At 45.0% G+C, this 18,526-nt stretch overlaps 1 protein-coding gene across 1 annotated transcript; it reads right to left on the bottom strand.

The window, feature by feature from the left end:
- Positions 1-277: 277 nt before the first annotated feature.
- On the bottom strand, positions 278-17,167 carry si:ch211-14c7.2 (dentin sialophosphoprotein). The gene is made up of 6 exons (XM_068585064.1): positions 16,685-17,167; positions 12,975-16,131; positions 9,216-9,415; positions 6,269-6,390; positions 4,993-5,107; positions 278-4,302 (listed from the first exon to the last, which is right to left on the bottom strand). Exons 2-6 carry the CDS (start codon positions 15,598-15,600, stop codon positions 4,171-4,173), a joined length of 3,195 nt encoding a protein of 1,064 aa, XP_068441165.1. The 5' UTR covers positions 15,601-16,131; positions 16,685-17,167; the 3' UTR covers positions 278-4,170.
- Between the last annotated feature and the right edge of the window lie 1,359 nt (positions 17,168-18,526).

Raw genomic sequence — 18,526 nt, 5'->3', positions numbered from 1 at the left:
AATGTTTGAGACAAAAGCTATCCTTTTGGCACCGACATGGAGGGATATGACGCATCCTGTAGCTGTTATATGTTGTCTCCTTCACATGCACATGTGTCTCCTTCACATGCACACGTGTCTCCTTCACATGCACACATGTGAAGGAGACACATGCACACGTGTCTCCTTCACATGCACACATGTGAAGGAGACACATGTGGACACAACATTTGAAGCATCTCAGTTTAATACACTACAATTTCACAAGGAGCACAAACTACATGATGTTGAATCAGGTTTTAATAAAATATTGTAGAAGTCGGGCTATGAATGATAAATGAACAAATCCGCTCTGGAAAAACCTTCAAAATACAGATTGGATTGTAACGGGGAAGTTTGGTGGATTTAAGAGCTAAGTGAAGATTTCTGGTTCATCTTTTTTAAAACAGAATTTTGCAAGACATTCAAGGGGAATAAGGTAAAAAAAAACAACTAATATCAACATGAAACTTCCCCAATTGATTACTTCTATTAAGACATTTTTTATCCTACTGAAATAAAAAAATAATCCTTTAACTGATTACGGTTCCTTTCACAAATTTCCCCCAAATTTCTTTCTCTTCTTTTGGCCAAAAAGAACCAGGAAGAGACACATGTCCTTGCTTGTCTTGCCTCCATGAGCAAAAACAAAAGTTAAATTGGGTTAACGCGACAAAATAAGAATCTAATTTTACATTATTTTCCTATTTTAATGAACTTATTTTCTTGGCCATCATCTAAAACAAGGAAGTTAGATGTGTTAAAGTTTCTGAGCCTCATGTTGACCTGAAGCAGCCCGGGCAGTCGGGGTCAGAGCTGATGTCCATCACGGCCTAAAGGGTTTTCCACGGGCGTTACTGTAATTCTGCAGCACAAATGCAAAGCTGTGGCAAAATTCGCCCTGAAAATGGGAACATTTATGGGTGTTGGAGTACAAAGCGTTAAGTGTGGGCAGCTCCAGTGTGAATATCTTGTACAGGCAACTGGTATCCGCTCAGCAGCATCGCTGTCAGCGGGAGGTTTTGGGTTTGGATCCGTCAGGTTGGAAATCACTTGTTGCATGTTTTCTCCAAAGAGGAAAATCAATCATATCGCAAAATGGAGACAAATGATACACTACTGCCATTCATTAAGAGGCAGACGCGAATGCTCATTCATTAAAACATAACACAATACACACAACATGTTGTGCTTCTACAAGTGTTATGTGCCCGACTAGCTCCTGGCCTGCAGCAGTGACTGATGCAGTCTTGTTACCAGCGGCCAACTCCAATCCCTCCAGACCTAACCCGACGCTTCAGACACTGGAGAGGCGTCGATCGACTCGACAAACTCCCAGCGAGAAAATGCCGAATCGTTCCTTCGAGTCACTTAAATTGCAGGTCCTGTGACGCTCGGTAATGGATCCCTCAGCACGCTGGTTTCACTTGCCCCTGCTTGTTTGTGGTGTTATTGTAGAAAAGACAGACTTCAGGCCGCAGCACACAGCAGTCATCTCGCTGCAGCCTGCAGGCCGCTGCGCTGACTCAGCAAATAAAAGTGCTTCTCTCTGTCTGGGCCACAGAGCTGCTTCACTAATCTCCCCAGAAGATCATCACAAACATATTGGTCTCAGCGTCGTGTTCAACACAAACTCGGTCTGGTTTGTCTGCACAACCCTGTGTGAGTTTTCTCCACGACCCGACCGTCCGACGCGATGCATGTTGCAGAAGCGGCTGCATTCAAGTCGGAGTAATCCTGCAAAAATGAGATGACATCAGCGCGATGCTCTTTAAATGCCCGTTACTCTTCTCACATGAGTCTGACTTTGACTTCTTTGAGCCTCATGCAGAGTGTGAATGCCTCTGGGGGAGGGAGGGGTACGTATTGTCCAAAATATCGGCCTGTTGGTATGCAACAAATTCTCTGTCTTCATTTGTTTGTCACAAGGAAGCGAGCAGCCGTCACACAGTATTGTTTTATTACATCGGTTACCAAGGCGACATACTCCTCCAACTTCCTCGTTTGAACAGATCAGAAAATATTCATCTTGTTCTTTTTCAGCAATTTGTAGTTTGTACAAATGGCGCAATCACACACACACACGCACACACACACACACACGGTTGTTTCTGCATATCATCATGAAGTGAAATATACAACAGAGCGAAATAAACCTTCTGAGGTGACAATGTGTAACTGTTTGTCTAAATAAAAATGGTACAGTGCATCGTAATGTGAACAATAGTCTCATAAAACAAAAACAAAAAAAACATTGTTTTGATTGGCAGCGAGATTCAAGTTTTGCCCGTGAAGTGGACCCAGCGGGTATCGTTCTGAAAGAGGGACACAGACGAGGGAATAGTAGAAACATCTCGTGCCCAAATGTTGTGTTTGAGTCCACTTCAGCGTGTCTGGAAACAAGAGCGCTGTTTCCTCCTGAACCGTCTGCGTCGCTCCTCGTAAACATTGGCACTTTCATCGCAGTTCCTGTTGGCACTGACTGGAAGACAAACTTGTTTCTACCAGGAACCAAATCTTTTTTTTTTTTAAAGACTCATTTCCATTCGTGGCTTTTTCGTGGCAAATACACAATGAAAGCACATGCACCGCTTTGCAAAATGGAAAAAAGGTTCAGACTCATCCCAGAACATCTTCAGCTTTCTGCAAGTGAAAACAATGCTCTGCAGTTGGATCACATAACCCGTGTTCTTTCTACCATTCAAAAACAAGAGAGGGAGGGAAAATGAAAGCTTTGACATGCAGCTGGAATTATTTGAAGAGATATGTCGGCGTCAGTCCAGCAGGTTTCTGTTGTCGGGAGTAGAGACGTTATATTGTGTTTGAATGCAGATTTTTCCAGGGTCACGAGGTCAAAGCTACTGTGTTTATAGAGTGGAAGCAAAAAAAAGGAGAAACATCATTTCTTGGAGGCTGTTGGAAGATTTGTCTCTGTATTTGAAAGTATAATCGAAAATATAGTTTTTGCAGGAATAACTCAATATACCAGAGTTAGCGCTTAATGATACAGAATAGCTAAAAAAAAAAAGACAGAGAAGCTCCAGAAGAAGAAGTAAATAATATTATTGGGTTGAACTCCCTCGTGGAGTCAAAGAGAAAATTCATATTCTAGATAAGAAACAAATTTAGCAAAAGGCAAAAGAAAAGAGGAGAAGCGAGGGATGAAACGTCTGCCTACGCTAACACAGAGAAGCTAGTTAGCGATCCTAGCTCACCATCCAAAACTAGGAGTGATATTTATCTCTAATCATTCATTCCCTGCTAGTGAATGTTTTTGTTTGGCTCAACCCGATGAGATTTAGTCCGACCATGAAGCAGGAAGTCTCCAGAAGTCTCCAGAAGTCTCCAGAACCTCGTGTCGGACCTTCTTCTTCACCTGGTGGGGTTTTTGCTGAGTTCCCCACAGAGCGCTTTGTTGACTTCTGGTGCAATTGGGACACCATGATTTTTATATATATTAAAGGGGGAGGAGCTTCAGGGCTCTGCGGACATTAGCATGTCGCCCACAGCCGGGCTGTACTGATGCTGCAGGGTGCTGGATGCACTAACATCACAACCAAACTCTTCTGCACTTCCCCGCAGCCCTTCTGGGCCCGGGAGCCAAGCAACCCGCCCACTCTGAACCGGGTACGCCGCCAATGGGTGCTGCACGAGTTCAAACAGTGAGACAACTTCTGTGCATCTCTGACGAGGAGAAATATTTCTATTAAGGTACAATTTCAGATAATAAATGAACAGGAAGGAAAAATCCCAGGTTGACGTGGTGACATCACAAGGTTCTTGACTCTTCCTCCAACATAGACATGACAACCGGCTGTTATCAGGCTGGACAAGGAACATGAAAGCATGAGGGTGGTGGTGAACGAGGCGGTGCATGATGGAAACACTCCACCAGTGCACATCGACAGGAGCTGCAGGAGACGACTTCTGAAACACAACCGCGTTCCTCCGGGTTGCGTCTTCTCCTGGGCTCAGGTTCAAGTCACCAGGGAGAGAGCACAGAGTCAGAAGGTCAGTCGGTGTTGGACGAGCGGCGCACATGTCGTCAGGAAACCTGCTGTTGGTCCGTGCCGCCGTGCCGGGGTTCAAACCCTGCAGTTCTTCAGGCAAACGTGAGGGTTTCACAGTCCAACCAGAGCTGAGCCCGCACAGTTACTCCATGACGCTTCTGTTGTAGTCGTAGGACAGCCGTCGCTTAGCGACAGCATTCTGAGCGTGCCGATTGGCCGAGGGGAGGCCGGGGGAGAGGCGGCGATTGGCCGTGCAGGAGGCGGGTCTGCTTTCCTGCAAAGAACACGACGATGCAGACGCGATGTTAGGCGAAGCGAACACAACTCAGTGGTTTGCTCTACGAAGTGCGAATGTGATGAGTTCATTAATCAAGCAGCAAATGTTTGGACTACAAATATGATTTTTTTTAAAAGTATTTGGTGCTATGTGAGGATTTGATTAAACTAAAGCACAATTTAAAGTGACCTTCAGGTAACTTTGTCCGTGTGGTATTTCTGCTCCACCAAAGAAAAAAGACTTTGGAGCAGTGAATCACACATCTGAGGCTCTGTAGTTTCCTCACATGCTTTGAGTCAAACTGTGAGACAAGCCTGCCTTGTGTGCGCCTTTATCAGCCACCGTAAAGTGTGAGGAATGTTTTGCATATAACAGCGGTCTCCTCATTTGAATAGAGCGGCGGTTTTCTTCAGTCAAACAGCACAAACAGGTAGTTTTACAATGTGTAAATACAGCCGTGACTAATTCACTTTAACAACCTTGAAGCTTACCGAAGGAAAACTGAACACTAAACACACACTGTGCTAATTCCTCTGCATGAAATTAGGTGTAGAAAGCGTGTGTGCATGTCGAGAGAGGCATATCATTTAATGTAACATGCAATTTGCTGTGTTTTCTTGCAGAATGCTGAACACTGAAACACGTCAGCGTGACGTGACCTCAGCGCGTGTTTTAAATGATACTCACGGCGCACGGCGGCTGCAGGTGTAAAGTCCCCAGCAGGAGGTCGCGAGACACGCCGGCCGCTCGCTTGTATCTCTGACAGATCATTTTGTTCAAGTCGTGGAAACCGTCCAACAGCCTGCGGGGGTGAAAGGAGAGCAACGCACAGGAAGCAATGGTTCAATGCACGTCAATGTCGCACAGCGACAGGTGTGCAGAAAGGTCACAGACAGCCTTCATCCACAGACAATGTTTTTAAAGCCGCAAAACTGAAACACAAACAGTCAGTAAGTGACCACTTGTATTTATTATAATACTTTCTTTTATATACTCAGAAATATGCGATAATCAGTCATAAACACTCAAGACAGTTGTGATATATATATATATATATAGAGGATGTGTATGTCTTCAGAGATGGTCTACCTCCACCTTGCAGTTCACCACTTCACCCACAAGATGGACATATTTTATAAATATAGTATTTATGCCACATAACTCGACACAACCATCTTGTTTCCAACATGAATAAACATTCCCAACAAAACACCAGGTGAGGTTTTTTAAATGAACCTCGGTTCATCATTGTACTACTCTGAAACAAACAGTTTGCAATGAGAAATAATTTATTAATCATTTTTTCCATTTCTTTCGTCACAAATTTTAACACTTTTTAAAAATGCATTTGAAGATGATTCACACTTGTAATCAGAAGTTCTCTTTTCAATGGAGTGAAGTATCCTGTGTCCATTACACTTTTCTGTTATCATGAAGAAGTTGTGTTATTGACTAGGATTCATGTGGACAAAATATTCCAAGTTTTCCAAAAGGAAGAGCCCACTGAGCACATGCAAAGATCAGCGACTTAGCTCGGTTACCAAAGTAATCAATAAGTTATGAATAAGGTTATTGCTATGTGTGTCTTTATACAACAACCTGCGTCAGGTGTTGAGGGGAAAACATCTTTCAAGGGCTTATGAAAACAGCATTATGACGCTAAAACGTCCTGACTTGGCCCAACGTGTGAATGTTGGGATTTAAATACATAATGAACACCGCTGGGAAGCTGCAGGAGATGAAATCCCTCCCCAAAAAAATCCTATTTCCTGTCAGATTTGCAGTAAATATGAGCTTCTGACGGGAAAGAAGGCTCACTGTCGTTTCCCTAAAGCTGATTTGTGAAATATCTTAATACAAGTCGGAGGAATGTGTCAACGCAGTCGGTAAAGACTGCAGCAGATCAACAGATCTACAGTGAATCATAAACATGCAGTGAGCTCAGGCGAGGTGGTTCACCTACCCCTGGTCATGGCCGGCTCGGCCCCTGAGGAGCCAGGCCAGTGTGGGGACAGTATGGAGGTCACAGGGGTCATTTGGGGACGACGGAGGCAGCGAGGGAAAGGCTTCAGAGAAGACTGACTCCTACAGGGGGGAAAAGAGAGCTCATCAGTTCCTACAACGGCGAAGAGTTTTGCAGCAGCCCGCTCCAGTTCAACAGATATGAAGTTCCTGAAGGCCTCTTCATGGAGCTATAAGCACGAGTCATTAAAGTAGTTTTCTCCCAACAGTTTCCTTCACTGCAGCTTTTGCCAGAGCTCATTTTTCATCTGCATCTTTTTTTGCTGCATTCAATGTCCACTGGGAGATTCTTCCTGCAGTTTTTTTTTGCCCCTTTTGCCATGAGAAATCACTGAGAGCAAAGAAAAACTAATTTTAAGTCTGAAAACTTAACCACCCACCCTGCAGGGCGATGTCAGGGCGAGCTGTGTTTAACGCTGTGCGTTACTTCTGAACATGGAGCTTAAATTGTTTGGGGTCCATTTGTTTTATTAAGTTTTTAGAGCCGATGATACGGTCACACAACTTAGCACCAGATACAATGTACTGTATATATAAAAACCACAAAAATCTAACCTTGTCAAAGAAGAGGCCTCAAGTAGATATGCATATTAAATAATGCACCAAAGCATGAATACATAACGACGAACTGAAATAATCCATGACCCGCTTATTCAAGACACGACTGGGTTGACGTTCAGTGTCCTTCGGGGGACAACTGCCCTGATAAATATGGCCTGGATTTATAACCGGAAAATATATTCCATATACTGGGTGTTTATCGTTGTCACTGATTTACTTTGGGGGCCTCAGGGCCTTGGAAGCCAGCAGCCGGTCTGCTTCAATAACGCAACCCCAAAAAGCTCCCGGTGGACCCAGAACCACTTGTTGTTTCATGTGGACCGAGCCGTATTCAATAGAGTGGAGCGGCTGTACTGCGGCGTCTGAGACGCACCTGCTCCACTGAAGCAATCTCAAAGCAATTCTTTACATTGGAACCACTTTTTCAGCAATCTGCCTGTGACATTGGCTGCCATGGGGATGTGCACGTACCGCCGGTCTCTGTCTGACTCTCATCATCAATAATTGCAAAAAAAAAAAAAAATTGTCTGACTCATCTTTTAGAAAATATGCTCCAGACTGAAAGTGATCCTCCAGGCAGAATTTTTTAAATCAACACAAGGCAAGCAATATGCCAAAACTGATGAGCAATTTGTCATATTGGTATTTTAAGCCCAGATCTGAGGGAAGTGATTGCATTTAGACATAAACCTTACGCGAAAAGAAGCATTGGGGATGTTGATGCTGGGAACAACTTCACCACAGTTTGATGAAATATTAGATTGATCCAAAGACATCAGTCAAGGTCAGGTTAAGAAGTCCCTTTGTTAGAGAGATGCTCATCCTTACAGTGATTGACCACGAAGCCAGAACACATAATTTGTCATTAGATTATGGCCAAAATCTATCCATATGGACATCATGGTTATTTAAACAATTATTAATATATTTAAGAGGTTTTATATGATCTGAGCTACTTTCATGTTGTGCTACATTTCCGCGAATGTACTAATCTATCTATTCTTATTCACCTGAATTCAGTTTATTTAATCATTTCCATTCAGTAATTCAGTCGGCTTTATTACGTTTCTACTCTTGGCTGCAGCCGCAGAATTCAGCAAAATTCAGCAAAATTCAGCAAAATTCGTCAGCTCCCCAAAAGTGAAGCCGAAACATGTCGATGGTCGCTGGTGGCCGGTTGTTACTTAAGCAAGCTTGACTTGATATGAAGCAGGAGCCTTTTAGACATCAACGTTGCACTCGTTCATGTTCATTTAATCGTTATTGATTCATGTTGGAGTCAAGGAGCAGCTCGACTGCTCATGTTCATGAACTATCAACAGCTCGCATGTTTGTTTTGGGTTGGAGGCAGAACTCTGAAACACATGTTTTACACGCAATTTGGGAAATTGTAGGAAAGCAGATGAAGCAGATTTAGCTGAAGGTGATCTAGGACTTTATACCAAACATACACAGCACTACTACATGAGGCAGGAAGCAGACTAAAATAAAGCAGCAGAATGAAAGCTGTAAGATTTGTAGACTGAGTGCACCGCTGCTTGGTTTATCAACGTGTGCTAAACAGTGTTTACAGGTCTTCAATCTCACTTTCTCTTAAGTTGCTGTTGGTTGCTCCTCATCGCTACATTAGCTGCTATTAGCACAACACGTACACCTTTGGTAATCTTCGCTAATGGAGCCGTGTAAGCTTTGCTCAGGAGGAAGATTGCTTGGACTCTAACTGACCAATTAGGGCTCAGAAAATATCACAGAAATGTTGCATCACGATAAATGCATGATTTCTAGTAAATCAACAAATACATAGTCTATATGAAGTAACCACATGGTTTTGTATACTACTGTGTGAATTACCGGCTTGACAAATTAAATTAGTGTTTTATCATTTATTTAAGAACTTCCTGTGCAAAATGATCCGATTTTCTGAGAATATTGAACCGGTGTGTGCTAGCTAGTATGAATTTAGATAACATTATTGCGTATCATGATATCTCATCACGATGTGATTACATTGAAGGATGACGCATGATCATTTTAAATTATCGCACAGGCCAACAATGTAATAGCTGCAGACAGACTTCCACATTTTTACCATGTGATCCATAAAGTGCATGGTGAATGACTCCTGCACATCACAGGTCAAAACCAGGCAGTGAAGCTGGGCCACAATGATGCTGATGATCCAAACGGACTAATCACAGAGAGTTTGTCTGGGAACTTTCAGAGAAATGGACGCAATTGAACCAAGAAGAAGACATGAGGGTGAATTTTTCCTTCAGCGTTTCATGGAAGCCGTCATAAAGAGGCTGAGCACAAAAGTACAACTTTACCAGAGTCTGATTGGACGACAGTCCGTCCCCGCTCCCTTCCACGGCGCCGGTCGGCCACCACTGTCCCACCGCATCTCGACCTTCCTCTGACGAATCCTGAGAAAAGGCCGTCCAGGTGTCGTCTGATTGGTGGAACGAGCTGTCCGTCCAGCCTGGTGTCCAGGGGGTCGACTCCCCGGCGATGGCGTGGGTTCCAAGCGCTGTTTTTAGACAGAAACACAGTTAATATTAGAGCGCTGTAGACGTCCCTGTAGAGCTGTGGTGCGTTTACATTCGGCTTTGCCCTCATGACTGTTAGCTAGCTAAACAGATAACAAGAAGCGGCGCTCATAATCAGAACTTTGTCCATGCCATTGAAGATGTGAATAATCATGAGAATTACCACATAAAGGGTCAGTTTAAGTCTCCACCAATACGTCAGAAGGGCTGCGTAGTTTCAGTCTGATGTAATTTTACACCTGAGCTCAGTCGTTTGCATGATATACTGCATGTATCTGACTCTTCAGTCACCTGCGTGAGACTTTCTCTTCCCCCCATTGCCCCATAACCTCAGGCCAACAGGAGCCTCGAGCCCAGGCCCTGTTTTCTGCCTCCTCCCTCCCTGAACCCAACTCTGAATGATTAATGTCATGGAGCGAGAACGAGAGATTTCTTAGGAATCCAGGTCAGGACAGACTGGAGCGCCAAATGGTGCTTTCCAGGGCAAGAAACAACTCTCCATGTTTATGACAAGAGTGACATGAGTATTGGTTAACTCATTTTACATTTCATGCAATTAAATACTGTTCATAACCTGATGAAGGCTCAGTACCTTACCCATGGGGTGTACCTGTGGTTCTGCATGGTTGAACATGTTCAAATACTGCAACTTGATCAGCGGCACTACGCACCAAATCATGGCGCTCTAGGCATGCATCCAGCATCAGTTTTTAACGTATCAGGGATAATCTTTTGCGTGTCACATGCATACGGACACTTTTCAAAGACTTTTAATGTAGGTTTAGTTTCATTGGTTAAGTTTAGCAACAAAAGCATTAGGAGGCTCAGGAACAGATTGTGGTTTGGATTCAAATAAGTACTCCAAGGTAAAGTAAACAAAATACATAGATTTGGTATCACATCGGACACAAACAGGGGAACTCATGGCCCAACCCGTCTGACCCAACAACCCATCCTGACCTTCTCCCAAAGTGGACCTTTATGCTCTTTATGCTTCGCCAGTTGCTCTCATGAGGAAGATGCGTTTGCATGAGTGGATCAGTTGAAAGTCAGGTGCGTCTGATGCTAACGCTAAAGGACGCCTCCGAGGGATACTGACCAAGGGTCGTATTCAAAGAGTTGGGAATGAGATTTCAAGTCTGCCCTCAGCAACAATGGTGTTAAATTACTGTTAATGTATCAACGAGCACTTAAACTGCCGTGCCACAATACTGATTTTTACAATGATGTGAGAATGCTTTAAAAGTCTGACAATTGACCCTTTGAAAAGCCAGAGCTACCATTGGAGCCCACACTACCACTAACTGCGCTTCCTGTAGTATCACTATAACACAATGTTTAGGCCGTGTCCACTACCGAACACTTTACGAAGTACACTGCAATACAGTGCACTATAACACAGTGCACCTACATATGTAGTGTTGCTGATAAGCGCTGTAGCAAATGGAACACTTACGTTAACCAATTGGCGGAAGTGACGGACGCAAATCTGTTCGCGGCACCCGCGAAAATTAAGCCGGAAGTGACGTCCGCAAATCTGCTCGCGATACCCGCGAAACTAAAACTGACAAAATGAACGCACTTCTTACCCTAGTTTCGTCCCTTGTGTTCCCCTTTCTCCAACCTATGTGGAAACTGTGACACCTCCACAATCGCGGCAGGAGTATATGAATAAATTAATAAAAAGCTGGCGAAATGGCTCCTCTTTTTCCGCTACGTAGCCAAGATGGCGCCCGTTCAGCGCGAGTCGTGTCCATCGCTTTACACTACGTTTTTTGACCGTTTGCAGTGCGCCATCCGGGTACTTTCAGTGCACTGAATTCTGCTGGTTTTGTCAGTGTGGCGCACTGAGCACTGAAAGTCAGTGCTCGAAGTGCGCAAGTGCTTAGCAATGGGTCAATTGGTATAAATATAATTGAATATGTTGATGCTTTTTAAAATGATCAACCAAACTTTATGAATGGGGAGCAGGGATTATCGCCAAACCTGAGAGAAAAAAACCTGTTGTTATTTTTTAGGTGAAGCGACCCTTCAAAAGTAAGGGAGAAGGGATTAAAAAAACATCTGAATGGTCCTTTAATTAACCTTCGAGGGTTTTCTGTTAGTCGACAGTATTTTCTGCTGATAATTCTTCAGCCATATGTTAAAAATAATGACAGAAAGTATGTTTTAGGTGGATGAATGGAAATAAACAATGAGTAAACCCCCAGATTAGCCTCGTTTGGCCCTGCAGTGAAAACTGGGCTTAGTTCATAATCTGAAGGAGCATAATGAGGGAACATAAGGACTGATTAACACAGAAAAACAAAAAGACACAAAGAGTCAAACATGTCACACAAACACGCAGCTGAATGTGTGTTGACTATATAAGAGAAAATTCAATTTGTCCGATGATGATTCTATTTATTCGTACATTTATTATTGAGTAGTTTTGGTTTAAAATGACGTCACCAGTGTGTTTGTGAGTTGTAGCTTTTTCACAACATCAATTTCGAGATTTTCTTTTTAAAATATCTGTATTTTTCATTCACAGAGAAACATGTGGCCCTTCAGGTAAATGTAATGATCATATAGTTTTATCTTATTGGCTTTATTTAGGACGGACGGGTCGAAACACACCATTACCCATAAGCCACGGCTGCCATGAAGAAGACGCCAGGCAAATGTGTTTATCAGAGCTTCAGGAACTCTTCCTCCTTGAGTTTGTGGACTGTGTTTCAGTTTTTGCGACACCCTAATCTTTAGCTTTGATAACTTTGATTTATTAGCGAGCTGAAATGCACCATGGGAGTTTTAGTTAACTTCTTATCTCATCTCTAACAAACACATGTCTTTTTTTGATTTAATTAAGCAGGAGAGGTACGTGCTCCCACTGTGAGTCACATAACATGGTTAATGGGACAAATTAATGGGAAATTTACATGTGAAACCAAAACATCTCCAAGTCTGCAGGACTGTTTTTGTCAGTGTTGCATCATTACTGCAAGCAAAGCAGTTTAAGTGTGGATCAAATTAGAAAGTCTCCTTGATTACCTCATACTGATACTGTGGCTGCTAATTCATACTGTAACAAGAGGAAAATACATTTACATTTCTAACACACAGCGTGGTTACACAACAGAATTAACTGTGACGTATAGAGTCCATGTGATTTAGTATGGCCCTTTAAAACACAGAGTGAGTACGTGTGTGTGTGTGTGTGTGTGTGTGTGTGTGTGTGTGTGTGTGTGTGTGTGTGCATTCCTGAAATGGCACAAAAGATTAAAAATGCACTGATACTCTGAGCGAGTTTGAAAGTGCTGTCTCTAAATCTGTATTTTTCTGACATCTTTAAAAGACTCTGCTTTACCTCTGAAGCCTTTAAATGTCAGCGTTGTTGCCTTCAACCAAAAGATCCTCTGTCCCATGTCTTTGTCAAACAGAAAGGCGAACTTACTAAAGCTCCCAGAGGGGCGAGAGATGAACTAAAAGGGAAAGGGAGAGAGGCGAAGGCCGGCCAGAAGACATAGAAAGAGACAAACTAACAATTGTGAGACTCACCAACACTTTCTCTGCTCCCACAAGGCACTGAGGCAGACATGGTGTGTCCCTCGCTCCAGGCCGACTCTCCCTCCGCCTGCATGAATACTCCAAACTCATCTTCCTCCTTCACCTCCTCCTCGTTGCTCCCCTCCTCAGTGGCCACGGTGGAGCTCCTCTCCACCTTGCTCTGCTCCTCCAGATGTCTCCCAAACCTCCCGTTCCCTTCCTGGCCTCCTCTTCCGTCTCTTGCCGGCACTCTGAACCCTTCCTCCTCCTCCTCCTCCTCCTCCTCTTCCTCCTCCTCTTCCTCCACCGCCTCCAGACCCGGCAGGCTGGTTGCTATGGATCCCAGGGGCGGCGAGGGGGGGGCAGGATTAGCCAGGGTGGGGGCAAGAGTGGTGGAGGGATCAACACAGTCAACATTAGTGACGTTGGCACTGGCCTCTCCATCTGCTTCAACATGGGTGGTGCTTGTTTGTCCACCGGTGTCTCCGACCTCTTCCTTCCTTCCCCTGCATTCATCTACAAACTCCACTGAGTTGTCTTTTTGTGCACAGTTTCTTGTTTCGTCGTCGTCATCATCATCATCCTTGCCTATGGTGCTGTCATTAATGTCATTAATGTCATTTATGTCGTCATCGCCTTGACCATCACCGTCGTTCAGTTTGTCGCAAGTGCCCTCCCTCTTCCAAATCGCCCCGGCTTCATCTCTTTCCTCAGGATTTTCTCTCTCTCCGACGTTCTCTTTTTGTGACTCCTCTTCTCTATTTTCCCACGCCGGCTCTGCTCCGTTGAGCTCAGTTGTCATACAGTTGCAAACGTTTGCTGTCATGATCCTTACGTCTGTCTTAGATGTGGAAGGATCTCTGTGTCTGAGAGGCAAAGATGAAGCTTCTCTCTCCTCTGGCTCACTGTGGCTAACCACATTTTGAAGGAAAGACTTTCCGCTTGTGTCCTCGTTCACAGTGTTGTTCTCCTCAGCCACCTGGTTTGTTTCTTGTTTCTTAAATCTGCTGACAGACACTTCTTCTTTACCCGCGATGTCTGGGTCTGCCACCCCTTGTTCACAGCCCTTAAGATCATCTCCTCTGTTGTTTTCTTGCTCTCTCTGAACACCACAAATCAGAGGGTCTGCATTGCAGGTGCTGCCCCCTACAGGAGGGGAGGGCTCAGGGGCGACTGCAGTGCTGATGGAGGCAGGACAGGCGGAGACAGAGATGTCCTCATGCTTGACAGATACAACCGGGAATTCAACAGGAGTCTGATTGATGCTCCCTTCCTCATCTTCAAGATCAACGCTCTCCATCTCTTTCACAGTTTTTGGATCTGCCTCCACATGATAGGGAAATAATATAAAGTCATCAGTCACCTGCCCAGAGTGGCTATGAATCAAATGGTTATTTCTGGAAGGCAATTTTATAACCTCAGAGTTTGTATTCTCCTCTCTCTCTGAATAACCATCTTCGCCTTGAGAGGCTCGTGTCCTCGGCTCCTCGCTGCTCTCGACTTCGCTGATCTCTTCAACATCACAGCCGCTGTGGGATTCTGGGTGAAAGTGTTTAGCTTCCGGGTCAGGGATTGGTACAGCCAAAAACGAGTTAGAAGACACTGACCCGCAGAGACCCCCCTGCTCCTCTTCCTCCTCATTCCTTAGTCTCTCCTTCCTCATTCCTTTGGCCTCGCCGTTCAGCCTGCTTGAGGCACCTCTTCTTGGACTTTCATCTCCGTCGCGTTCATCCTGGCTTCCCCTCCTCTGTGCTCTCTTTCCACACCGAGTACATGTTTTGGGAGCAGCACTGTGGCAGCATCGAGGACTTCTGCATGCTTCCTCTTTCTCCCGTCCGGGAGACTTTTTACTGGCCAGGCCCCCTTTGTCTCTCTCTTCCTGCTTTTCTTCGGGAGTGATTTCTCCAGCAGGATCCTCCCTGCTACTCTCCTGCCCCGCTCTGTTCGCGTCGGCTTTCTCGCGGGCTGCTGCATTACCAGACTTCCTCCATCTCCGGCCGGATCGAACCCTAACCCGGTTTACTCCAGTTTGTGCCGGCGGAGTTGGCCCATTGTCTCTCCTTCCGGCTGGGATTTCTCTGCCTCCTCCTGTCTTCCCTCTCAGCCATCCTCCAACCACGCTGGAGGCGGCACCGGTAGTCACACCAGAACTGGGCTTAGCCGTGGAGTACAAACAGCTCCCTTTCTCAGTCCGGAGGAAGAGGCATTGGGTCTGTGTCTTCCCGCTGCCCTCTGACGTCTTCAGAGTGGCGACTGTTACCAAAGATCCGATCCCGACCTGCCTGGCATCCAGCCCCATGGGAAGGCCATAGCCCATACGCCCCCACTCCCCGCTCAGGTACACGTCTGCAGGCCTGGGGCAGGAAGTCGAACCCCCACGGCCTGCAGGTGGAGCTGTGGGGGCTTGGCCTCCACCCAGCAGACCACCAGCCTTCCGCCGGTTCTTGGAGCACAGGGCCCAGGCTCGGAGGCCCCGGATCAGCGGCAGGTCTCCCAGGCCCAGCTCCATTCGGCTGGGGAAGGGCAGAGAGGCTCTGGAGCACTTCTGGAGCATCTCCCTGGTGGAGCCCGACACATTCAGGCAGGGGTAGTTGTTGTTGTTATTCTGCTGGAGCATGCTGCTCGTTGTTGGCCTCATCTATGTTTTATTGGTAAGTCCTCACTTAAACTTTATTGAAAATCAGCCTTTCGGGTTAAGTTGACTTGTCATTTGTGAAGGAGAGTGGCGGCACTATCAAGAGTCTATTCTTGATTCAGAGTGTGACAGCGCAAAGGTAAAAATATCATCATTTTGAAAAAATACACTAAGCATTATGAAGTAGCTAAAATACTCTTGAGAATTTCTTACTGATTCATTTACTTGACACCGCAAGAGAGAGAGATAACTTTTTTACAAATAGCTTAAGAGCTCATTGGGACATCTGAGTTTTGGAACAGTAAAAAAGGAAAACATGTTGTTTTTTCCCGCAGCGAGACGAAGTCGTGCCTCTGTTTTCCCTTTAATGCTCCTTAAAAAAAAAAAACGCTCAAGTTAGACGTCCAGCTGTCAGCGCGGATGACAGAGAGGATGAGGAGAAGTTTGTTTTCTCCCAGATTGATGCTCAGAGAAAACAGTCTTCAGAGCTTCACTGCGCTTCCTGTCAGCCGGCCTCAGCTGTCTTAAAACAACCTGCAGGGAAGTGGGACAAAAGAAGGACTTTAAAGGAACATAGTTAAAACAATGTGATGCGTTCTTTACTTCTCTGATTAATAAGAAGAAAAATGACGGCAGCTTTAAAGCAGATGTAATAAATAATCAATATAAAATATATGTGAATAAACACATGAATGAAAAAACGTTTAATTTCTAATAATTAATTGTGATTGTGATTCAGTCATCATGTCCGTGGGGGTGTGAGTCTGTCAAAGGTCATACATCTGAATCCAGGTGGCGCCTCCACAAATTACTCACACAATCACACGAACAAGCCCAACTCGTAATATTAAATTATTCACGTCATGTCCATCGTGGTGCCAATTAGATCAGTTGTTGCATCAGCCAAACAGAACCACCACATAGACTAAACATTTAACATAGGCGTCCATGAATCCACTGCTCGTGCCATAACAGTTTCAATGACGTCTTCTATATAAATAGGTTTGGACCACGCGCATCACAATAGCATCGGCAGGCTGTGCTCCACGTCAAAGATGAACCACGTCAAAGAACCACACACACCTACCTGGAAAACCCGTATCTCCAGCCAGCGTGTCCTGAAAGACAGAGATGCCCGTGGAAAGGTTTCCTCGTCTCTCGCCTCCCTCGATGCCTCCGTGCTTCCTGTGCAGGCGTTTGAACAAAGTGTCCGTTGCTGAACGTCTCCCTGCTTCCCTGGTGTTTACAGGCGGGTCCTCGTCAACCCCTCCTCGGGCTGTGGAGCATCCTTTAGCGGGATCAGCGCCGCCACATTCATCCAGTCGGCCTGCACCACTGGCGCTTCAGCGCTACAAATGAGTCAAACATGCATCCGCTTCTGTCCCAACGTCAAGAAATAGAGCCGGGCGGCACAGTGAAATCCTATTTCGGTCTCTGGCCCCCCCACAACGCGTTCGGCCATTGAGCATCATCTCATCCTCCGCGGCTGGGCATAGTGCGTCGCCGCATCTTACCGCAGTAGCCTCCGGTGCGCTCAGCTTGCAGGATGACGGAGAGCTAATTTGACTTGCAGCCCACTCATCTGTATGAGAGGAGATCCGTGCCGCGCCCGGCTGACGTGAGCAGAGCGGAAGTGTATGCGGGGTTGTTGATGCCTTGCGGGAGTTTATGTTTTATATAAAAATGAATTAAGAGACACAATTTGGATAGATGCTTTGGAAATTAATCTATATTCGGCATAGCCCCAGATTTCTTGAGTAGTTATTTACGTTTGTGTCAGAAAATATTCAATCTGACTATATTTGGCAGTGTTTGACATCTGGCTGAAAAGATAATGTTTTTCACATGATACAAATATTTTTGAAACCGGTTTCCAAACAACAGTTTTCTATTCCAAACAGTGCGCATCATTATTCGGGCCAAGGATAACGGAATTATCAGAAGATTTTCAAAATGTGGAGAATAGAGTTGAAATCTCAGCTCATGCGCTAATATTAGTAGTTTATTCTCAAAAGTTCATTTTACCATCTCAAATGTGTTTTCCTCTTATGATTTATGGCACTGCACATTTTAACTTTATTCTGAAAATGAAAATAAATCTGCCTCTTCTCATTGTCTTCCTTGATGCCCCAATACTCTTCTGTAACACAGAGGAAGCCAGCAACTAGATATGTATTTCCTCAACTTGCTCAAGGTGAACTAATATTAAAAATGTACTATATACATTGGTGTTGTTTTCCATAATTTATTGCAAAAATAGCAAGGACAAGAGTAAATTTGGCCTACAGCAGTTAGAAAATAACTTTAGTTTCTACATGAAAAATTGGTTCAAACTCTTTAATTGTGCAGCCAACCAAATCCTTTTCTATCTATGTTGAAATTGCAAATATCGCACAGTAATTATTCTTCAGCAAAACAAATGCTAGAGTAAGGGCCACTGGATGGAGGAGGGGCCACTGGCTGGAGGAGGGGCCACTGGATGGAGGAGGGGCCACTGGATGGAGGAGGGGCCACTGGCTGGAGGAGGGGCCACTGGATGGAGGAGGGGCCACAGGATGGAGGAGGGGCTACTGATGAGACGTGCCTACTGAACAGAACAAAGAAGACACTGCAGCTGTTTGAACAGAGTCCGAGTTGTTATGCCTAAGAAAACTTTACTCATCTTATGCTCCTTGAAGTCTGCTCCATCCATAGTGAGATCATTAAAACGGTACAAACACGTATCCAGTGATGCTGCAGTCGCTTGCGCCCCTCCTATAGACTATGTGGCACTGTTTGCTCCTCATACATGCCCTCACACACACTCACCATTGTATCCTACGTAGCACAGCATCATCACAGCAGTAGGTAAGTAGATTGAAAAACACACATCCACAGACAAACACACACACACACACACACACACACACACACACACACACACACACAC

This window comes from Clinocottus analis, unplaced genomic scaffold, assembly GCF_023055335.1.
Source record: "Clinocottus analis isolate CAN_PGR_092001 unplaced genomic scaffold, fCliAna1.0.p SCAF_2, whole genome shotgun sequence".
Lineage (NCBI taxonomy): Eukaryota > Metazoa > Chordata > Actinopteri > Perciformes > Cottidae > Clinocottus > Clinocottus analis.
This window is presented reverse-complemented; position numbering and strand designations above follow the sequence as displayed.

What these genes read in the sequence shown, in the direction of transcription:
- si:ch211-14c7.2 (XM_068585064.1), bottom strand. Translation starts at nt 15,600, where the DNA reads ATGAGGCCAACAACGAGCAGCATGCTCCAGCAGAATAACAACAACAAC. An exon ending in TGGGAGCAGAGAAAGTGTTG is followed by an intron (nt 9,416 to 12,974) that starts GTGAGTCTCACA and finishes GTCTAAAAACAG; the next exon opens with CGCTTGGAACCCACGCCATC. An exon ending in CGAGCCGGCCATGACCAGGG is followed by an intron (nt 5,108 to 6,268) that starts GTAGGTGAACCA and finishes TCACCCCCGCAG; the next exon opens with GCTGTTGGACGGTTTCCACG.